The sequence below is a fragment of the Coregonus lavaretus genome, assembly GCF_964263955.1.
Source record: "Coregonus lavaretus genome assembly, chromosome: 8".
NCBI lineage: Eukaryota > Metazoa > Chordata > Actinopteri > Salmoniformes > Salmonidae > Coregonus > Coregonus lavaretus.
The window spans coordinates 12,666,453-12,690,770 of record NC_139995.1 but is presented as its reverse complement, the minus strand read 5'-3'; the positions used below and the strand labels follow the sequence as shown (position 1 = coordinate 12,690,770).

General features: G+C 45.5%; 1 protein-coding gene across 1 annotated transcript in view; it reads left to right on the top strand.

Annotated features, from left to right (window-relative positions):
• LOC311133430 (voltage-dependent calcium channel subunit alpha-2/delta-2-like) overlaps positions 1 to 24,318 on the top strand; it is a gene marked incomplete at its 5' end in the record, with an annotated part of 89,692 nt that overhangs the window by 52,245 nt on the left and 13,129 nt on the right. Inside the window, 12 exons of the mRNA XM_084166922.1 lie at positions 2,220 to 2,270; positions 2,726 to 2,825; positions 4,590 to 4,751; positions 6,178 to 6,288; positions 6,932 to 7,010; positions 10,341 to 10,390; positions 14,242 to 14,331; positions 14,574 to 14,639; positions 23,102 to 23,176; positions 23,267 to 23,341; positions 23,504 to 23,575; positions 23,791 to 23,862. Coding sequence (XP_084023048.1) covers positions 2,220 to 2,270; positions 2,726 to 2,825; positions 4,590 to 4,751; positions 6,178 to 6,288; positions 6,932 to 7,010; positions 10,341 to 10,390; positions 14,242 to 14,331; positions 14,574 to 14,639; positions 23,102 to 23,176; positions 23,267 to 23,341; positions 23,504 to 23,575; positions 23,791 to 23,862 — 1,003 coding nt within the window. The remainder of the gene's footprint in view (positions 1 to 2,219; positions 2,271 to 2,725; positions 2,826 to 4,589; positions 4,752 to 6,177; positions 6,289 to 6,931; positions 7,011 to 10,340; positions 10,391 to 14,241; positions 14,332 to 14,573; positions 14,640 to 23,101; positions 23,177 to 23,266; positions 23,342 to 23,503; positions 23,576 to 23,790; positions 23,863 to 24,318) is intronic.

Here is a 24,318-nt window from a genome sequence, read left to right as displayed (position 1 = left end):
GAGAGAGAGAGAGAGAGAGAGCGTACCACAGTCAGATGCAGCATGACAATCTGTGGAAAGATCATCCGTGGCAGCACAATAACTTCTGTCGCAAGTGATCCCCACCCCACTCCACTCCACCCCCGCGTCACACACTCAGCTTCTATTCATCTTCTGTTAAACTCCTCTTAAACCTCGTTGCAGCTGATCAATGCTGCCTCTCTCTTTAGACAAACCCCCAAGATAAATAGTCTCTCTAGAAGTGACATTGTTTTCCCCCTGAGACATATGGGGAGCTAATGATAGCTTAGCATTTGACTGTGAGATGTGAGTGTGGGGCAACTGAGGTTGAACCAGTAATGGAAGTCGGCTGTGCCCTGTCATTAACATTTAGGCCATGAATAACTTCAGCCATATTAAAGCACTAGAGCCAACTGAGAGAATGAGATGAGTTAGAGGATTTAATGAAATCCTCCTGCCATTGGTGCTACTCAGGTCTGAGGCCTTCACCAAAGGGCCCTTCCTTGAATATCTGGGCTGAGCTTTCTCTGGTCCGTGGTGCATTTTGACTGGGTTTGGTGCTGCATCGATGAACACTTTCACAACTCTATCTAGCCACAGAATGAAGTCATCACTTCGTGCAGTCTAACTCTCTCTCCTTCCCTCTCCCCATGCACTCTCTTTCTCAAATTAAGATTTCCGTAATTAAATTGATAAAAGTCATGCCAATACACTTCATGGTTCCAGACCTGATTTCGATTCCACACAGTGGTGGAGAGCTGTGGAAGTTCTACCTTTGATGTGGTGTTCTCTGTTATGAAAAATAATTGGATTCCCCCCTCCCCCACTAACTTCTGCCCATTCTGGGCATGCTCAGTTAATCGATCTCTTGAGTGTCTGCGGCGACAGTGCTGGTGGCTGGCCTGCCTGTGTTCTGTCCTGGGGTTTCAGGAGAGTGAGGCCCTGGTTGTGTTTGAAGCTGGGATTCGGGGCCACATCGGTGCTGAGAGACAGCAGTGGAACAGAGGTCAGGGGTCACTATGCAGGTTGGAGTGGTGGCGTGGTGCCTGCCAGTGAAGTGATGGGCTGGGGCTTGTGGGAGCAGCAACAGTGAGGCCTACCGGGGCTCAGTTCCTCTCTACCTCCGTATCGGCTTGGCCCGGCATAAGAAAAGCACCTAACTGGCTCACAGACAGCTGGCCTGCCTCCACACACAGCAGAAAGAGACCACTGATGATCGGTCTGCCTCTGCGTCTGCTTCAAGACTCCGGTCTACTCTGCTTTGCTCGCTCCTCAGAATGCCAAACGAACTAAACGCTAGCATTTTAACCCCCCGCAAAACTGACCTGGAGAAGGTCTATAACGTTACATCAATCTCTGCTCCATTTGCGTCAGGTGTAATGTGATTTTAATTGCAGTTGGAAGGGAATGAGTGCATTCTAATTTGCCTGTATATGTCAGCCTCTATCAGCAGTGGACAGATGTTTGTGTTTGTGGCTTTTCCAGGACAACAAAGTGTCTAGCATCCCTGGTTCAGTTTGCTGCTGTGTTTCTGCTCTCCCACAGACCCGCCCTGCACCATCATGACTTGCACCATCATGACTGACACACACCAACCCATAGCTGCCCTATTCTAGGAGTAGCTTTGCAACTGTAGCATAATGGTGTTAAGCAGCTTGTGTCTGGAGCTGACAAAGGGACCGGCAGAGTAAAGAATGTGTTTGACGCTGGACTGGTGCGTCATCGAGGGACTAGAGCATCAGCACTAGCTCTTATTGTACGGACAGACAGTGCTTAGCTCAGACTCCCCTAAACACAGGTCAGCTCGGCTCAGCCTGCTTAGAAACATGACTGAAATCTGTTTAGCTCAGACTAAAACTAAATATAAAACCACTAAGTCAAACTCTGCATAAAGACAACTCAGATACACATACAGGTTGTTCAACAAAGCTTTGACGCCATGCACACATAGCTTTACCTATACTGTAAGTTAACCTTAGCTAAGCCGGGACTCCATTCAAGCTTGCCTCAACCAGTCTCAACAAAGCTTAGAATGCATTTAGACACAGCTCTTGCAAGCTTATACTCCATTTCAGTATTTAAATATGCTCTCACCTGGTTGCTACGTATGAACATAGCCCAGTTTATTGTAACCTGGGATCCCGATCAAATCTAGCAGTTCAGTTATACGCAGTGAAGACTAATGCAATTTGTTAAACCCATCTTTCTTTTTTGAATAGGTACATTCAAGGGGCATCATCTCCCAAGGACATGATCATCATTGTGGATGTGTGAGTAGATGCTGTCTTTCTTTCTTCGTCAATCTTTCCTTCTCCCTCTCTCCTCCCTCCTGTCCTCTCTCAGCAGCAACAGTAAAGGTCTCTAGTGCCACCTGTTGGTTTACCCAGATCAAAGGAGAATCTAGATTTCCGTCTCGATCGTGTTTATTTATTTTCACAGACCTCTTGCTATTATACGCATGTCTTAGCGGTACAATATGAAGATTATCGTTCTGAATGCATGCTGAAATAAACTGTGATTGGGTCATGGGAGGATTGAGAGGATAGATTAAGACTGTTTGTGTGCCCTATGCCAGATCCCCAACCTATAAATACTCATCACGGTATAAACAAGCAAAGGGATCGTCACTGTATAACCTCCTATGGATATACCATACTATCTGGATGGAACTGTTTAGGTTGAACTGTATGGCTCAATGCTCTGGTGTGTTCTGTTGTGTCTGTAGGAGTGGCAGTGTCAGTGGACTCACTCTGAAGCTGATGAAGACCTCTGTGATACAGATGCTAGACACTCTGTCAGATGATGACTATGTGAATGTAGCCAGGGTGAGTATCCTCGCTGATAAGGCGATGATTAGAACAGGGTTCTGCATTACTGTGACTCCATCAGGCCCCAATGTCAGTCAATTGCAGCTGAAGGTCTGGTTGCTCATCAATATCCAATGACAATGTTACAACACGGTTAACACCTCCAATACAACATAAATATAATATATTGGTATGGCCATGAGAAAACGTATAGGTTCCTATCACATAGTCACATGTGGTTGCATAGTTATGCTGTAAAAATTACTTTCCTACATGATTATAGTCCCACAATGTTGCAACCCCTAGTCTATGTGTGATTGTCCCAGCCTCTATTTCCCCCACAGTCTCCCTGCCTTGCAAACCTAGGTTTTTCATGAGCCTGCAAACACATGCACCCACGCACGCACACACACACACACACACACACACTGATGGGGTACCCTGTTTGGAGACTTGGGTGGGTAATCCTCCATAATCCAGTGCTCTTAGTCAGTGTATGGCTTTAAATCCCAGCTCTAAGAGGCAGAAATGAGCGTGGTAATCTGGGTGGGAACGAGACTGATTTCCACCCCTATAAAGAAAAGAAGAGCTCTGGAAGTAGGAAGGAACATCAACGGTTGTGCTTGGTGTGTGTGTACCTATCTGTTTGTCTATATTTTAGTGTATGGAGACACCAACAGCAATTCATGTTGTTAATACAATGATTATTCAAAGATTGTGCATTTGAATAGTCAAATATTCCCATTATTATGCATTGTAGTTACAAACACAACAACTGTTGATATCGTAACCTCTGACACAACAGTTACATTTACCAGATGCTCTTATCCAGAGTGATTTACAGGAGCAATTAGGGTTAAGTGCCTTGCTCAAAGACTCATCGACGGTTTTTTCACCTAGTCAGCTTGTCGATTAGAACCAGCGACCTTTCGGTTACTGGCCCAACGCTCTTAACCACTAGGCTACCTGCTGCCCAAAAATACAGTATAACCTTCAACAGAAGCATTACATTAGGCATGGAATTGTATTGAATGTGTTATTGTCATTTTGTTAGGAGATCATAATCTGTGACAAAATATTCTTAATGTTATTTTGAATACTATATTTCATGTAATTTTTCTCTTTTTGACCAATATAAATATCAAACTACACAAACACAAGGAAATGTCAGCTTTTCATGCACCAAATGTCTTTACCTATTTCATGCTATCATTCTGTCATCAAAATGTCAACTGATTTTAAAGTTGACCTTCAAGAAGAAAGGCCATTAAAAAGCTGACATTAAAGACATTGCTGTTCAACGCTAATCACACATAGACACTACCTTTCTGTCTGTCACACACACACACACACACACACACACACACACACAGTCACAAACACGCACGCACACAAACAGAGTCCAGGACTCATTTAAATTTTGCGGAGGAGATGAGATCTAGATGACATTACCTTGGCTGGGTGTCTGTTCTTGGTTTGCATTGGAATTCCAGGTGCACCTGTTCTTTGTGTGGAACACTGTAATTATCTATGTTTATTGCCAGAGTGGCACAGAGCAACCCACAGCTGCACATGTCCCACTCCTTATCCTGTCACACACACACACACACACACACACACACACACACACACACACACACACACACACACACACACACACACACACACACACACACTACAGATGGAGTGGCCCTCAATGCCAGCGAGCGAGCAGCGTGGTCACACCCAGACACATTAAATTGACAATGATTCATTATTGTCTGTCTTCTCTCCCTCTCCCAGTTTAACGAGAAGGCCGAAGCCGTGGTCCCCTGCTTTAAGACCTTGGTCCAGGCCACCATGAGAAACAAGAAGATCTTCAAGGAGTCCATCATGCACATGCAAGCCAAAGGAACCACTGACTACAAGTCTGGCTTCCAGTTCGCCTTCGAACAGCTACTCAATGTAAGACTAAGAGCCAGCAGTCAGCCTCACGCTCTGGGGTTTATTTCAGGGTGGTAGGTTAGGTTAGGTCTTCCACGAAATGTCCATGGTATAAGACATGCTAATTAGCATACTGACATCCCAATTGACATCGGAATTGATATAGGAATTGACCCAGCCACACTTTAGACAATCAGAGGATTATGCCTCTTCTAAATGGAGCCCAAAGGGGCCACTAGTCAGTCAGCCGGTCTGATTAAGAACCGCCACTGCAGTGGCATGATGATGATGGTGGCGCTTAGGGCTAGCCAGCGCCAGTTGTCCCTGTCTGTGTATGCAGCAGGGAGGCAACCAGGCAGGCAGGGTTGGTCTGTCCCTCCATGTGCTGCTGCCGCTGTCTGTCTGTCTGTCTACACAGGTGCTGCCTCAGCTTAGCTCCATATGCTCCTGTATATTTTAGGAGGCTGCCGACCTAATGGGCTCTGATGGGATGATTGATGAGAGGAGCCCAGAAGAGATCAGCCACCGACACTTTATATTCCCCTGGTGGGCCGGGAGGCACGGAGCCAAGGGCCCAGCCCAGCCCAGCCTGTTCCCTCCAGCAGAATGAGAAATAAAAGCTTTTTAATCGCTGTCTGCCGCAGCCGCACTCCCTATGATTGGTGGCATAAGCACAATAAACATTTGTAATTGTGGTAATATTATTTATCTTTATTAGAATCTTGTCAGAGTGACGTGCCGCTGGCCTGCATATCAATTTTAACGGTCAGATCAAATCAAATCAAATCAAAAAAAGATAGGCAGACTGGTGGAGGAGAGGGATGAAAGAGAAAAGGGGGGCTATGCTTAGAACCCAATCCATATCACAGTAGAATGCCACTTGCCACTGAACACATTTACCAATCTGCATGCACGGGATATGTTACCCTACACACACAGATATGTACTTTTCAATCAAAGATATGTGGATGTATTGTGTACTGGACATGCAGGTTAGCTAGCATATTAGAAAATAGAATCTACAGCTGTTCGAAGGCGAACTGGAAGCCAGGCTTGTCCTTTCCTCAAGCACTCTTCTCTCCTGTGAAGAACCAAGCCGCCATTTTCAGTGATTTCCTGGAAGGAGAGGCTATACTTCATCATGTCTTCATCATGTCTTCATCATGTCTTCATCATGTTTTGATCATGTTTTTATCATGTCTTCATCATGTCTTCACCATGTCTTCATCATGTCTTCATCATGTCTTCATCATGTTTTCATCATGTCTTCATCATGTCTTCATCATGTCTTTATCATGTCATCTGATGTCCTCTTCCTTTCCTTGACGGTCTCTTCCCCCTCTCTCACTAATCACTCTCTCTCTCGGTATCTCTCTCTGTATCTCTCTCTATCCCTCTTTCTCTCTCTCCCTCTCCATCTCCCTCTTCTTCTCTCTCTGTTCCACAGGATACCGGCGCCCCGAGGGCGGGCTGCAATAAGATGATAATGATGTTTACAGATGGAGGGGAGGACCGTGCACAGGACATCTTTGAGAAGTACAACTGGCCTAACAAAACCGTGAGTCCGTCCCCAAAAAACAATCTATTCATCAATCCTAGTCTGCCAATGAATCAGTCCATGCATGTCCATGAGATGATAAACCAGCCTTCTCTCTCATCCCCTATCCTTATGAAAGGAATACCATGTTTCTCAACAGCAGGTGTCATTCTTTTGGTGAGAATCTTAATGATTCCAACAAATCCATCCTTGGACATAGATCCAGACTGTGGGTGTCTGTTTCCTCTTTTCTTCCACATTGGCATTGATTTCCATCCCTGTCATCTCTCTCTCTCTCTCTGTCTCTCTGTCTCTCTCTCTCTCTCTCTCTCTCTCTCTCTCTCTCTCTCTCTCTCTCTCTCTCTCTCTCTCTCTCTCTCTCTCTCTCTTTCTCTCTCTGTTTCTCTGTCTCTTTTCTTGTCTTGCTGCAGGTGTTAACAGCTCTGACCTGCTGACTAATTAGCCACTTTATCATCAGAGCCCATGAAATTACAGCCAACACATGCACACACTCCCTCTCTTTCTCTTTCTGTCTTTTTTTCTCACTCTCCTACCGTTTTTCTTCTTCTTCCTCACTTGAAATGCTTCTGCTGTTATACTTTCTCGCTGTGCGAGAAGAATGTTCCGTTTTTCTCTCTCCGCTGACTATCCCCTCTTCTCTCAGATTCGAGTATTTACCTTTTCCGTCGGGCAGCACAACTATGATGTCACACCTTTGCAGTGGATAGCTTGTGCCAATAAAGGTGAGTAGAGGGTGTGCCTATAAACTGTAATTACATGGAGAGACTTTACATGTACACTCATAGATAGAGGTGAACAGAAGCTCCTTCTGTGTGCTCTCAACATTCCCCAAGTCCAGCAAAGAAAAAACAGAAAATATGTGATTATAATGGTGTAATGATATAACAAACTCCAATCAAACTGCCCAATTGTCCCCAAACCAGATGACCAAGCAATCCTCCTTTCCTCCTTGCCCATCGGCCCTCATGACCTTTTTTTATTTATTTTTATTTAACCTTTATTTAACTAGGCAAGTCAGTTATGAACAAATTCTTATTTACAATGACGGCCTACACCAGCCAAACCCGGATGACGCTGGGCCAATTGTGGGCTGCCCTATGGGACCCCCAATCACGGCCGGTTGTGATACAGCCTGGAATCGAACCAGGAGGTCTGTAGTGACGCCTCAAGCACTGGGATGCAGTGTCTTAGACCGCTGTGCCGTTTTACTCAGCCCACTCTGCACTATAACAAATGCCGAATTCCACTTTTCTGTTCTCTCGGTTGAACTCTTTTTTTACTCTTTCTGGAAGAAAAATGTATTTCTCTCTCCTCGCTCTCTCCCTCTTTATCCCCTCTCTTGTTGGATTTCTCACTGTCTCAACATTTCTCTTATACACTTTCCCTTCTTCCTGTTACAAGCAGCATGCCTCCTATAGAAGGCTGATTAATTAATTTCCTGTGGAGCCTTCAGAGTGCTTCAGAAGTGCCTCCCTCCCCACAAGTTGTAATTAATTATCGTGTAGAGCCTGGCTGTGTGGTGATAACGATGGCTACCATCTCTCAGTCAGGCAGGCGGCATGGGGGAAATCCAGGATTACGCCTCTTTGCCAGCGTGCCACTCACTCTAATCATTAGCATGGCACCAAAGCCAATGCCAACCTAAGACAATGGTTATTGACGTCCTCTCCTCTCTGGAGCTGTCCTTTTACATATAGTCGTACAGCACTGTGCTTATTGCTCTTCTTTGGTATACAGAGACACCCTATAATGACATGTAGAGCAGAACCTTCTCACCCGGAACACACACTTACACACACATGGATCCCCCTCACAAACACCTTACACACCCAACTCCCAGTCGACTAGCCTCCCTGTTGTCTCACTTGGCTTGTGCTGCAATCCCCCTCTTAAGTGGAACCTAACTCCTGCTCTGACTCTCTCTCTATGGGCCCAACCGCTCTCCTCTCTCCTGTGGCTGAAGACCGGTAGACCTCTAGTCAATGCTCTTTCCTTTCGACGTCTGTTTCTTTCGTCTCCTTTTGTCGTTCTCTACAACTGAACGTGTCACACTCCCTGGCAGGCAGCCAAAAACAAAGCAAACGAAGAAACTACTGTTCTAAAGATATATTATACCATCCTTGCTGTAAATTTACAAGGATGCTGTAATGTTTTACAGTAAGGAAAATAGTACTGTTCATAGTTTGTGTGCGTGCATGTACTTATGTGGATCCTACCATGATTACAGCATTATCCTCCCGAGTGGCGCAGCGGTCTAAGGCACTGCATCTCAGTGCTTGATGTGTCACTACAGACCCCCTGGTTCGATTCCAGGCTATATCACAACCGGCTGTGATTGGGAGTCCCATAGGGCGGGGCACAATTGGCCCAGCGTCGTCCGGGTTTGGCTGATGTAGGCCGTCATTGTAAATAAGAATTTGTTCTTAACTGACTTGCCTAGTTAAATAAAGGTAAAATATACAATTTAAAAAATCCTGCCGCCATCTTAATAATACTGTAATTTTGCTTCACAGCAGAGATGCTGTAAGATATTTCACAGTACTATTTTCCTTAGTGTAAAACATTACAGCATCCCTGTACATTTACTGCAAGAATGCTATAATATATCTTTACAGTAAGGAAAATAGTACTGTAAAATATAGGGGTGTAACGATTCGTTTTAACAACGATTCGATTTGTATCACGATTCGTGGTTGTCGATACGATTCAAGGACGATATTGGTTCATTTAGAACGATACGATCCGAAACGATTCAGTGACTTGAAATCGATTCAGTAACCTTTTAGCCAAAAATTCAACCAGTGTGACTGAAATAAATACCTGGATACTGGACAGTGCAGGTGAAGTTTCCTAGATTCCTGTTTCTTGTAAGGACCGCAATAGTGGCTTGATAATTTCTCGCTCGTTGGCTTCTCCTCTGTCGTCCGCCATGCTATGTTTTGTTGTATTTGCGCCTTTGCGCTGCTGCTGGCGCGGGGCGATGACGTCACGGATAGGCAGACTGAATCGAGTAATGTTTAAAGCCTTTATCATTAAAAGTGCTAAGAAAAAACATCCATATAAAGTCTGACGTGCTTAAATCCAATGGGTTATTTCCTAGTATCGATACAATCGATTTATTACATTTAAAAACGATGTTAGATTGATATATGTTGTCCAAAAGGCCAACTCGCCGAGCACAGATCGATGTAGTTGGATCATAGGAATTTAAATCGATACATCGATGTAGTAGATGGATCGTTACACCCCTAGTAAAATATATTACAGCATCTATGCTGTAAAGCAAAATGACAGTATTAAGCTGGCAACTCTGGTGCCAGTATAATGCTGTAAAGTTACAGGGAAAATGTTTACAGTGTGTACATATGAGATTGCGAGAACGCAATTTATTAAAAACGACAGCCGTTCTTGCCTCTTAACATTCCAAGTATGTTGTCTCCATTTCGCAGCTCTTTGTATAAACACTCTGCTTTAATAACTTGGGGAGCGGCAGCAGTTATTGACCCAGAGAGAGAGTGGCTCTCCTCTCCTCCATCACTAATCAGCAGCCCTGCTCTGCTCTGCTGTGCTCTGCCTGAGGCTCAGCAGCAGCATCCTCAATGAGACCCTCAAACACATTTACATCCTGCAGTACAATGATGATAAGACTGGAGGTCAATGGCCAATGGCCCCCATCCTGTTTCCCCATAGCACCCTAATGCCAATCAATCACACAGTACACACACGCACGCACACACACACACACACACACACACAGCTATGTACAGCAAATGACATAATGGCCAACACATGTAATGGGGTACTAAATGGAATTTCCCCATAGAGAACAATCAGTATTCTGCTGAGAAGTCATTTTGAAATAATAGCACTACATGTGATCTACTAGCTTGAGATGATTGCACTTCACTGGGTTGTTGTGTTACTTCACCTATGTTCTTTAAGATGCGACACTGCAAATGTTACCTTTACAATACACATTACAATAGAGCAGTTACATGTTGTTGGTTATCACTGTGGATCGACTGAACCAATTCTCTCACTTTGATCTTCAGGATTCTACTACGAGATTCCATCCATTGGCGCCATCAGAATTAACACACAGGTCAGATATCCTTCAGTGTGTGTAATATGTGTGCATACGTGCTCATATCCATATGTGAATATTTACACTTGTGTGAATCCTAAACACATAAGGATGCTGTATCTTCGTTTAGGTTGTGTTCTCTAGTTAACTTTGAGTTCATTACTCTCTTTGAAGAAAATTGTGCAGATTGTAGATAATGCCTTGAAATATACCATTACAAAAGGACACGAGGAGGCTCGGAAAGAGAAAAAGTAACAGGGAAAGATAGAGTGATAAAAGCACTGCTCTCCTCTGTCTTCTAGCAGGTCTTAGTTAGCGCAGACCTGCTGTGCTGCCTAATCCACCCCTTCTCTAGTCCCCCCACTGCACTACCACACACGCACGCACACACACACGCGCACACGTGCACACACACACCTCTGGCTCCTCTGCCCCACACACCCGTGGCCCCTCCACCCTCCTCTGCCCACCTCCACTCTGCTCCAGGCATTACCTGGTCCCATAGCCCCCTGGGATAACCTCATTCCAGCTGTAGAAATTGAGTGAGTTGCTGGGGGGTTCTATGCACCCCGTCCTCCCTGCCTACCCCTCCTCTTCCCCCAGCCCCACAGAGCGATCAGGGGCCCTGAATAGACTGTCAGCTGTTCCATTAACTCTGGCATAATTATATTCTGAGAACTGCCACTTATTCTAATAGGTTTCCTACAGCAGGTGTGCAACAGGACTGGTTTATGTAGGAGCATTAGACACACCTGGGCTGCACTATACATTTTATAATTCCCCATCATATAATGTCACATTATAACAGGTTATAGAGCAGTCTTGGTATACATTACAGTACCATAGGGATTGATGCAGGAAAATAGAATTTCCTTTTACTTAATTTTTTCAGCTCCAGTACTATTGAACCAACAGTATGTATATCTACAAGTTAGACTGTGTCAGGTTCTTGGTGACCTCACATCGGATTTGGTGTTATCAATATTTTCCCCTTACTTATCCCTGCCCTAGGTGAGATGTGAAAGTTGACGCAGCCTATATTTGACTGTGTACAGTGGCTTGCGAAAGTATTCACCCCCCTCCTATTTTGTTGCCTTACAACCTGGAATTAAAATGGATTATTGGGGGGTTTGTATCATTTGATTTACACAACATGCCTACCAAACCAACAAACAAGAAATAAGACAAAAAAACAGAAAGCTTGAACGTGCAGCAATTTCTGCAGCAATTACAGGTGCAAGTCTCTTGGGGTATGTCTCTATTTGCTTGGCACATCTAGCCACTGGGATTTTTGCCCATTCTTCAAGGCAAAACTGCTCCAGCTCCTTCAAGTTGGATGGGTTCCGCTGGTGTACAGCAATCTTTAAGTCATACCACAGATTCTCAATTGGATTGAGGTCTGGGCTTTGACTAGGCCATTCCAAGACATTTAAATGTTTCCCCTTAAACCACTCGAGTGTTGCTTTAGCAGTATGCTTAGGGTCATTGTCCTGCTGGAAGGTGAACCTCCGTCCCAGTCTCAAATCTCTGGAAGACTGAAACAGGTTTCCCTCAAGAATTTCCCTGTATTTAGCGCCATCCATCATTCCTTCAATTCTGACCAGTTTCCCAGTCCCTGCCGGTGAAAAACATCCCCACAGCATGATGCTGCCACCACCATGCTTCACTGTGGGGATGGTGTTCTCGGGGTGATGAGAGGTGTTGGATTTGTGCCAGACATTTTCCTTGATGGCCAAAAAGCTCAATTTTAGTCTCATCTGACCAGAGTACCTTTGGAGAGTCTCCCACATGCCTTTTGGCGAACACCAAATGTGTTTGCTTATTTTTTTCTTTAAGCAATGGCTTATTTCTGGCCACTCTTCCGTAAAGCCCAGCTCTGTGGAGTGTGTGGCTTAAAGTGGTCCTATGGACAGATACTCCAATCTCCGCTGTGGAGCTTTGCAGCTCCTTCAGGGTTATCTTTGGTCTCTTTGTTGCCTCTGATTAATGCCCTCCTTGCCTGGTCCGTGAGTTTTGGTGGGCGGCCCTCTCTTGGCAGGTTTGTTGTGGTGCCATATTCTTTTTTTGTAACCCAGCCCTGATCTGTACTTCTCCATAACTTTGTCCCTGACCTGTTTGGAGAGCTCCTTGGTCTTCATGGTGCCGCTTGCTTGGTGGTGCACCTTGCTTAGTCATGTTGCAGGCTCTGGGGACTTTCAGAACAGGTGTATATATACTGAGATCATGTGACACATAGATTGCACACAGGTGGACTTTATTTAACTAATTATGAGACTTCTGAAGGTAATTGGTTGCACCAGATCTTATTTAGGGGCTTCATAGCAAAGGGGGTGAATACATATGCACGCACCACTTTTCCGTTATTTATTTTTTCAAATTTTTTTAAACAACTAATTTTTTTCTTTTCACTTCACCAATTTGGACTATTTTGGGTATGTCCATTACATGAAATCCAAATAAAAATCAATTTAAATAACAGTTTGTAATGCAACAAAATAGGAAAGATGCCAAGGGGGATGAATGCTTTTTCAAGACACTGTAGTTGCACAAACAGACAGGATGCTACTTGGTTGGCCTGTTGGAGGCATGTAAAGTAGTCCCTGGTCGTAGCAACACATTAACCCACATAACCATTAGCGTGGACCCTTGGACCCTGGTCTCTACCTACGTGTGGCTCTGGTTCCCTTGGACCTCCTCAGCCTTTTTGCTGGCTGACTTTTATATTCGCTAGATTGTTCTAGTCAGTCGGAAAATGTTTCCTACATTCCGTGAAAAGGTCTGCCTGTCATCATCTTGATGAAATATCTCCCTGTGGCCCGTTAAACGGGAGTTTTACTGAGCTAATAATAGAATTGGTGACGCCTGTCAGCACCCCAGTGTTCAGCCCATGAATAACAAACGGTCAAAGACACAAAACTAGAACAACACTGTGTTCACACAGTGCGACACTGCTTGTGTGTATAGCATGTATACATCGACGGTTATGGTTAAGTTCTGAGTGCTATAATGGAATATTCCATCATGTAAAGGGGGCATTATTTACTGACTGTGTGAATAAGACCACTTTTACATAGCCACTTGTCACATTCTGTAACTCCCTATTTTGTTAGTGTGATCAGATTTAACTACCAAATCTGTATTGAATTTGAATTGAATCTCCCTAAATTCTAACCCACAATTGAGATGAATTGGAGTCGGTGAAGGAGTCACCATAGCCTGTTGTTTTCCCATGATCAATTTGAACAGAAACAGCAGGGACTCACTAAGACTTTGCACTGACAGAATCAAACTCCCAAGGTCAGAAGGTTTTCCTCTCAGAGTTAGGTGATGTGATCCCTGTCACGGGGTCCCTCAATCGCGTCCCAATAACAGCATCCCCTTCCATGGATCAATTAAACATCTTTGTCATTTTGAATCTATACAACGACCCTACGGAGAGAAGAATTTGATGAACGTGATGAATCACTCGTGAGTTTAACCCTTAACCGTTGTTTTCAAACACAGAGGCGTTTTCACACTGCCGTGTTGGACATAGAGAGCCAGTGGGAGATTGGCCTGTTTGTGCCACGTGCCCCCGGCACTCCTATTGTGTTTTTAATAGCTGATTCATAATGATGAATAACGGCACTGAATGGCTGAAGACAGTCTTTACTACTCCTTAGCGCTCGGCTGCTTCTACTGTTGGCCCACTGGTTAATATGACGAGGAGAAGACTTGTCAGGGTCTTATAGTTTTACGTTGAATAAGGGTGACATGCTCTTACAGCTCACTGTTTTAACAACCCCCGCTGTAAGACAAGCACTATAAAGCAATAGATGCTGTATGTGTGTGTGTGTGTGTGTGTGTGTGTGTTCTCCTCTATGTCTCAGGAGTACCTGGATGTGCTGGGTCGGCCCATGGTGCTGGCAGGGCCCAAGGCCAAGCTGGTCCAATGGACTAACGTCTATCAGGATGCTCTGGTAAGACAGACTGATGACTAGCAACACAATTGTTGTGTTACATTACATTTCTGTTTTAATACTAAGACCATTTTAATGCAGTTTACCCTGTACTAGCCACACTTCAAAGCCCTTTAGAATTAGTAGCTTGAGTCATAACATAGCTATGTCTTAGATGACAAAACATTATATAGACGCTAACATGACCTTGTGAAGTCCCATATATTAAGATGTTGATTTTCCTATGTTGTTTGTGTGTTCAGGGTCTGGGTCTTGTCATCACTGGGACCATGCCAGTCTTCAACCTCACCGCTGATGCAAACTCTCAGGTAAACATTAGCAGCAGCAGGAACCAGAATTAGGGTTTACACTGATTAACAAATTAATAGACTTGTTATTGCACAGTTCATCTTCAAAAGGTCTCAGGGCGATTATAAAAGTCTCTCTATCATCTGTGGCTTTTTGAAGACCACCATTAACAGATCCCAATACATAAACAGATATTGCATCAGTACTAACTTAGAAATAGATTTCCCATTTGAGCAACCGAATTTGCACCATTGTAAAACAACGAATCCTGACTACACAATAGTCCCTTTCTTTCTCTGTAACTCCCTAATGATGGCCATCAGTCATGTCTAATGGCACCCTCCCATCCTGGTGCAGCGACCAAACGACCGCAGGGCAACACTGACCCCCTGAGGTTGCAACAGGCCCAGCAGCTCTGATGTATCCTTACACTCATGTCCGATTCACACTGTAGGGCCAACACAGACCAGCTTGACTTGGCAACTATGGTGGATGCATAACCAGTCCAGTACAGCTCGGCTTGCCTCGGTTCCAACCCATCTTTGCTATATAGTGACTTTTATTTTTCTTTACTTTTTTTTACCCAAAGTTCATACTATTATCACATATGACCGCCAAGCACTTCTGGACTTCAACTCCGACTCAGTTGTTCCACTGTTCATACCGGACCCTATTCCTTTGTTCCATGGGCTACCAAAACGGCGCAGGTGTAGACGCGGGAGACGAGGTGTAGTCCTGGTGAAATTGAGGTGAAGAGAAAACCGAATGGTGCTCCCCTCTGTTCTATTGGCAATTGTCCAGTCACTCGAGAATAAGATGGATGAGCTTCGATCAAGAGTCTCCTTTAAAAGCTGCAATATTACGTCTTACTGAACCGTGGCTGGATGATGAAGTTATGCACGTAGTACTCAGTGGATTCTCCATTCAACGGCAGGATTGTACAGAGGCTTCGGAGAAGTCTAAAGTAGGTAGAGTGTGTTTTTTCATAAATAACAACTGTTGTGCTGCTTCAAGTGTGAAGGAAATCTCAAGCTTTTGTTCATGGTAAGAGAGTGCTCATCCGTAATTATTCCGACTGTCTTCATCCCACCCCAAGCCAGCGCCACTCTGGCACTCAACAAACTGTATGGGGCCATAAACAAACAAGAAACCGCTCAACCAGAGGCAGTGTTTCTGGTGGGCGGAGACTTTAACACCGTAAGACTTAAAACCGTCCTACCGCACTTCTACCAACACGTATCCTGCGCCACTAGGGCTGCTAAAACTTTAGACAAGGCCCTCCCTCGTTCTACCTTCGGCAGATCTGACCATGACTCTATTCTCCTGCTTCCTGTTTACAAACAAAAGCTCAAATAGGAAGTACCGTTGATGCGCTCAATACGGAAGTGGTCGGATGAAGCAGATGCGACGCTAAAATACTTTTTTGCTAGTACAGACTGGGATATGTTCCGGGATTTATCCGATAGCATTGTTTACCACAACAGTCACAGGCTTAATCAATAAGTGCATAGACAATGTCTTCCCCACAGTGACTATAAGAACGTATCCAAACCAAAAACCATGGATAACAGGCAATATCCGCGCTGGACTAAAAGGCTAGAGCTACCGCTTACAAGAAACGGGACACGGACATGGATGCATACAAGAAAACCCGCTACGACCTATACGAAAAATCAAGCATGCAAAAGGACAATATAGGAGGAAGGTAGAATCCTATTAAACCGGCTCCGACGCCCGTCATATGTGGCAGGGCTTGCAGACGATAATGGATTACAAAGGGAAACCCAGCGATGAGTTGCCCAGTGATGCTGAACTCCCAAATGAGCTAAATGCCTTTTATGCACGCTTCGAGGAATATAACACTGTGCCTTGCGTGAAAGATCCTGTTTTTCAGGATGACTGTGTGATTTCGCTCTCCGTGGCCGATGTGAGCCAAACGTTTTAACAGGTTAACATCACAAGGCCTTGTTCTCAAAGCATGCACAGACCAGCTGGCAAGTGTCTTCAAAGACATGTTCAATGTATCCTTCCCCCAGTTTGTAATCCCAACATGTTTCAAGTTGACCACCATTGTCCCTGTTCCCAAGGGCTCCAAGGTAACCTGCCTAAATTACTGTAATTATGAAGTGCTTTGAAAGGCTGGTGAATGACACACATCAACACCATCATCCCAGACACACTAGACCCACACCAATTCGCATACCGCCTGAACAAATCCACAGATGACGCAATTTCAATTGCACTTCACACTGCCCTCTCCAACCTGGACAAGAGGGGAAATAACTATGTGAGAATGCTGTTCATAGACTACAGCTCAGCATTCAACACCATAGTTCCCTCCATGCTCATAACCAAGCTAGGGACCCTGGGACTGAACCCCTCCCTCTGCAACTGGATCCTGGACATCCTGACTGGACGGCCCCAGGTGGGCCCTCGGCTCCCTGCCATCCAGGACCTCTATATCAGGCGGTGTCAGACTGCTAAATAGCCAATGAATGGTACCCAAACTATCTGCACTGACTCTATCTTGCACTGACCCTACGCACACTTACATTTACATTTACATTTTAGTCATTTAGCAGACGCTCTTATCCAGAGCGACTTACAGGAGCAATTAGGGTTAAGTGCCTTGCTCAAGGGCACATTTACGTCATTTAGCAGACGCTCTTATCCAGAACGACTCACCAATTGGTGCGTTCACCCTATAGCCAGTGGGATAACCACTTTACCATTTTTTTTTTGGGGGGGGGGGGGGGGGGGTAGAAGGATTACTTTATCCTATCCCAGGTAATCCTTAAAGAGGTGGGGTTTCAAATGTCTCCGGAAGGTGGTGAGTGACTCCGCTGTCCTGGCGTCGTGAGGGAGCTTGTTCCACCATTGGGGTGCCAGAGCAGCGAACAGTTTTGACTGGGCTGAGCGGGAGCTATGCTTCCGCAGAGGAAGGGGAGCCAGCAGGCCAGAGGTGGATGAATGCAATGCCCTCGTTTGGGTGTAGGGACTGATCAGAGACCGAAGGTACAGAGGTGCCGTTCCCCTCACTGCTCCATAGGCAAGCACCATTGTCTTGTAGCGGATGCGAGCTTCAACTGGAAGCCAGTGGAGTGTGCGGAGGAGGGGGGTGACGTGAGAGAACTTGGGAAGGTTGAACACCAGACGGGCTGCGGCATTCTGGATGAGTTGTAGGGGTTTAATGGCACAGGCAGGGAGGCCAGCCAACAGCGAGTTGCAGTAGTCCAGATGGGAGATGACAAGTGCCTGGATTAGGACCTGTGCCGCTTCCTGTGTAAGGCATGGTCGTACTCTCCGAATGTTGTAGAGCATGAACCTGCAGGAGCGGGTCACCGCCTTGATGTTGGCGGAGAACGACAGGGTGTTGTCCAGGGTCACGCCTAGGCTCTTCGCACTCTGGGAGGAGGACACAGCGGAGTTGTCAACCGTGATGGCGAGATCATGGAACGGGCAGTCCTTCCCCGGGAGGAAGAGCAGCTCCGTCTTGCCAGGGTTCAGCTTGAGGTGGTGATCCGTCATCCATACTGATATGTCTGCCAGACATGCAGAGATGCGATTCGCCACCTGGTTATCAGAAGGGGGAAAGGAGAAGATTAGTTGTGTATCGTCAGCGTAGCAATGATAGGAGAGGCCATGTGAGGATATGACAGAGCCAAGTGACTTGGTGTATAGGGAGAAAAGGAGAGGGCCTAGAACTGAGCCCTGGGGGACACCAGTGGTGAGAGCACGTGGTGCGGAGACAGCTTCTCGCCACGCCACTTGGTAGGAGCGACCGGTCAGGTAGGACGCAATCCAGGAGTGAGCCGCGCCGGAGATGCCCAGCTCGGAGAGGGTGGAGAGGAGGATCTGATGGTTCACAGTATCAAAGGCAGCAGACAGGTCTAGAAGGACAAGAGCAGAGGAGAGAGAGTTAGCTTTAGCAGTGCGGAGAGCCTCCGTGACACAGAGAAGAGCAGTCTCAGTTGAATGACCAGTCCTGAAACCTGACTGGTTTGGATCAAGAAGGTCATTCTGAGAGAGATAGCAAGAGAGTTGGCTAAAGACGGCACGCTCAATAGTTTTGGAAAGAAAAGAAAGAAGGGATACTGGTCTGTAGTTGTTGACATCAGTGGGATCGAGTGTTGGTTTTTTGAGAAGGGGAGCAACTCTCGCTCTCTTGAAGACGGAAGGGACATGGCCAGCGGTCAAGGATGAGTTGATCAGCGAGGTGAGGTAGGGGAGAAGGTCACCGGAGATGGTCTGGAGAAGAGAGGAGGGGATGGGGTCAAGCGGGCAGGTTGTTGGGCGGCCTGCAGTCACAAGTCGCAGGATTTTATCTGGAGAGAGAGGGAAGAAAGAAGTCAAAGCATAGGGTAGGGCAGTGTGAGTAGGACCAGCAGTGTCATTAGACTTAGCAAACGAGGATCGAATGTCGTCAACCTTCTTTTCAAATTGGTTGACGAAGTCATCCACAGAGAGAGAGGAGGGGGGGGGGGGGGAGGATTCAGCAGGGAGGAAAATGTGGCAAAGAGCTTCCTAGGGTTAGAGGCAGATGCTTGGAATTTAGAGTGGTAGAAAGTGGCCTTAGCAGCAGAAACAGATGAAGAAAATGTAGAGAGGAGGGAGTGAAAAGATGCCAGGTCGGCAGGGAGTTGAGTTTTCTTCCATTTCCGCTCAACTGCCCGGAGCTCTGTTCTGTGAGCTCGCAATGAGTCATCAAGCCACGGAGCTGGAGGGGAGGACCGAGCCGGCCGGGAGGATAGGGGACACAGAGAGTCAAAGGATGCAGAAAGGGAGGAGAGGAGGGTTGAGGAGGCAGAATCAGGAGATTGGAGGGAGAAGGATTGAGCAGAGGGAAGAGATGATAGGATGGAAGAGGAGAGAGTAGTGGGAGAGAGAGAGCGAAGGTTGCGGCGGCGCATTACCATCTGTGTAGGGGCAGAGTGAGTAGTGTGGGAGGAGAGCGAGAGAGAAAAGGAAACAAAGTAGTGGTCAGAGACATGGAGGGGAGTTGCAGTGAGATTAGTAGAAGAGCAGCATCTAGTAAAGATGAGGTCAAGCGTATTGCCTGCCTTGTGAGTAGGGGGGGACGGTGAGAGGGTGAGGTCAAAAGAGGAGAGGAGTGGAAAGAAGGAGGCAGAGAGAAATGAGTCAAATGTGGACATAGGGAGGTTGAAATCCCCCAAAACTGTGAGGGGTGAGCCATCCTCAGGAAAGGAACTTATCAAGGCGTCAAGCTCATTGATGAACTCTCCAAGGGAACCTGGGGGGCGATAGATGACAAGGATATTAAGCTTAAATGGGCTAGTGACTGTGACAGCATGGAATTCAAATGAGGAGATAGACAGATGGGTTAGGGGAAAAATTGAGAATGTCCACTTGGGAGAGATGAGGATTCCTGTGCCACCACCCCTCTGACCAGATGCTCTCGGGGTATGCGAGAACACATGGTCAGACGAGGAGAGAGCAGTAGGAGTAGCAGTGTTTTCAGTGGTAATCCATGTTTCCGTCAGCGCCAGGAAGTCGAGGGACTGGAGATTAGCATAGGCTGGGATGAAGTCAGCTTTGTTGGCAGCAGAACGGCAGTTCCAGAGGCTGCCTGAGACCTGGAACTCCAGGTGTGGGGTGCGTGCAGGGACCACCAGGTTAGAGAGGCAGCAGCCACGCGGTGTGGGGCGTTTGTGTAGCCTGTGCAGAGAGGAGAGAACAGGGATAGGCAGAGGCATAGTTGACAGGCTGTAGCAAATGGCTACAATAATGCAGAGGAGATCGGAATGAAATGAACTAAACATCTGGGAGGGTAGAGAGCAGGGCCTCCCTCTCCAAAAACTTCTACCTCAGAAACTATAATTGTTTCACTGAACCACCCGAACAAAAACTCTACCAACTTCCACCTTTAGAAATCAGAATTGTTGTGAACCACAGCGGTTCAATGTTTAAAGGAATAGACTCAACCCACTTTATTCAGCTAGCTAACTATGACACCATTGCTAACTAGCATGCTAGCATCCAAAAACACACAGTTTAGCACCAACACTTGGTCACAACAAACCACCAATAGTGTGTTAACACACTAAGCAGATGATTCGTGTCCGTGTCTGTTGGCTAGCTAGCAATGGCCACTGTGTTGACCTTGTTTGAAGAACGGCTAGCTAGCTAGCTTCGTGCTACCCTCGGCACCGCCGAAAAACAATGCCAACCCACAGTAACTACCCACAACAACCCACGATGCCTAGCTATGACGCCATAGCTAACTAGCATGCTAGCATCCAATAACACACAGTTTAAACGTTGGCTAGCTAGCACATTAACATTGGAAACAACTCTCCACCGTTGCACTAAACAGATAATTACCAATAAACGTTACCAGTAGCTACCCGCTAGCTAGCTAGCATACCAAGAGTGTGTTAACACACTAAACAGATAATTCATGACCGTGTCTAGTTCCTTTCATAACGCAGCAAAAAAATTAAACGTTGGCTAGCTAGCACATTAGCTAGCACATTAACATTGGAAACCACTCTCCACCATTGCACTAAACAGATAATTACCAATAAACGTTACCAGTAGCTACCCGCTAGCTAGCTAGCCTCGTGCTTCGCCGGGCTCCGCCGTAACAATACTTAAACAATACGTAAACAATACTTACCTACAATAATTGCCTACGGAAACCTACAATAACTACCTAAATAACTACATAAATAAACGACCTACCTACGATCTAAATACATGGAAACCACTCTCCACCATTGCACTAAACAGATAATCACCAATAAACGTTACCAGTAGCTACCCGCTAGCTAGCTAGCCTCGTGCTTCGCCGGGCTCCGCCGTAACAATACTTAAACAATACGTAAACAATACTTACCTACAATAATTGCCTACGGAAACCTACAATAACTACCTAAATAACTACATAAATAAACGACCTACCTACGATCTAAATACATGGTTTAAGCTTTACTCAACACCATATGAGAAGCCAAGCTTACCTCCTGCTAGAGAAAACACAACCTCACCCGACGAAGTCAGCAGCCCACTTTACTATATATACACACCACACTCACTAGACTATATATACAAACCAAATACACACTCACGCACACACCACATTACACACTCACACTTTTACACTCATCATTTGCTGCTGCTGCTCTGTTCCTTAATTTACTCTTATTGTTATCTATCCTGATCCCTAGTCACTTTATCCTGCCTTCATGTACATTTCTACCTCAAATACCTCATACCTCTGCACATTGATCTGGTACTGGTACTTGCTGTATATTGCTCCATTCTTGTGTATTTTATTTTATTCCTCTTGTGATACTATTTTATTTTTAAAACTGCATTGTTGGGAAGGGCTCGCAAGCATTTCACGATAAAGTCTACACCTGTTATTTTTTTGCGCATGTGACAAATAATAGTTGATTTGATTGGATTTTGATGTACACTACATTTTAGCAGACGCTCTTATCCAGAGCAACTTACAGTTAGTGAATGCATACATGTTTTTATTACATTTTTTTATACTGGCCCCCCGTGGGAAACCAACCCACATCCCTGCCGGCCAAACCCTCCCCTACCTTGGACGACACTGGACCAATTGTGTGCCGCCCATGGGTCTCCTGGTCACGGCCGGCTGCGACAGCCTGGACTTGAACCAGGATCTCTAGTGGCACAGCTAGCACTGCGATTCAGTGCCTTAGACCACTGCGCCACTCGGGAGTCATCTGTTGCTTAGCTCCCGCTGAATCAACTGTTAAAACCGAATAGAAAATATTGACTCTTGAATCACACAGGCTTAAAAAACAGAGTGATGCTATGACAAATTGACTCAGTTCCAGGGTGTAGATATAGATTAGTCAGATGGTACGCATGGTTATAAGTCACAGATGGTGAGGACAGCTTTTCAGCAGTCAGTCTAATGCCCCGTTTGCTGTGTGTGTGCTTCCACCGTCTCTGTGTGAGTGTATGAGAGTGTATACGTGTGTGTGTGTGTGCAGCCTCTGGCTCTGCTTCTCAATGTGAGAGGCTGAATGATAGTGTGATGACAGGATCAGTGAGAGAGGTACGGATGCTCATATAGCTGGCCAGAGTCCCTGCCCATCTTTTGAAAACGTCTGAAAACCTACCTTTTCAAAGAATATCTTAAATAAGACATCTCAGTCAGTCTTATCGCCCACTAATAAAGAAAAAATGACACTTCTCTTTTACTACTAGCACTAACTTTGCTGATAACTTCTTTATTGTGGAAAAATGTACTTACTACGACAGTGATATGTGGTTGTCTCACCTAGCTATCCTAAGATGAATGCACTAATGCTGCATTTAGATGGTACGAGGTAGACGGCAAACCGGATGTAATTGTTTTCAATGAGAGCACGATGGTACATGCCGTTGAGGCTGGCGGTGAATGCCATCAGCTGCCACGGTAGACAGGACTTGCCGCCAGAGTTCAAATAGTTCTACTGCCATCTGTATTGTTTTTACACAGACTCAGCTCGTCCTTGGTGTCATGGGAGTGGATGTTGCGATCAACGAAATTAAGAAGAAGACACCAACATACAGGGTAAGTACGTCACACATGCACACAGCACACATGCAGTAGAAATATCTTTACTTTTTTCACTGATTTAAAGTTTCAACTCTGTCCCTACAGCTTGGAGCCAATGGATACACTTATGCAATCGACCAAAATGGCTATTTGCTCCTGCACCCCAACTTGCAACCTAAGGTACAGTAGGACCCAAACTGTCCTCAAGCCCCTCCTACTAACTACTACTGACTCTAGTTCTATACATCATTAGTATTTCTCTGTTCTGGAGGTCTTGGATTTTCTACCCAGATACGGGTATTATTCCTGGTGTCTGATTGGCTGCATGTCTCTCTCTCTCAGATCAGTAACTTCAGAGAGCCTGTCACTCTGGACTTCCTGGATGCTGAGCTGGAGGACAGTAAAAAGGAGGAGGTAAAGACAGTGATCACCTGAACACCCACAGATCTCTAACATCGGAACTACAACTGTATTACAGTGGTCCCATGACCAAACTGTTGAATCAAATCTTACAGTTGGTTTTTGTTAACGTATAAAAGTAACTCTCCTTCTCTATTTTGCCTTTGTCATTTCCTTATAATTGTTTTATTCTCATGTTCTGTCTGTTTCTATCCCCCGCTCTCTCTCAGATCCGTCGTGAAATGATTGATGGAAAATCAGGGCAGAAGAAAATCAAGACACTCATTAAGTCAGTTGATGAGGCAAGTCATCTATATATGAGGCTCAGCCATGATCCGTACTGGTACCATCCAGAATAACTTGAGTTATGACCAACGTTCAACTTGTTGTACTATAGTTCAAGTTGTTTTTGAGGAAGGGATTCTTTATATATACAGTGCCTTCGGAAAGTATTCAGACCCCTTTATTTTTTTCACGTTTTGTTCCATTACAGCTGTCACGTTGTATGATGATTAGAAGGCAGGCGCAGGAATACGTATTAGGGGTTTTATTTACTCCACCCAACGCAAGGTACGTCATGGAAAACGACGAGGTGTAACCTCTATACAATACACGGGACGAGACCCGTAATAACAAGAGCACAATGCATGGTACTCACGAGACCAACGGACATGGGACAATAATCGACAAGGACAATGGGGAACAGAGGGCACATATATACACATACTAATCAGGGGGAATGGGAACCAGTTGTGCGT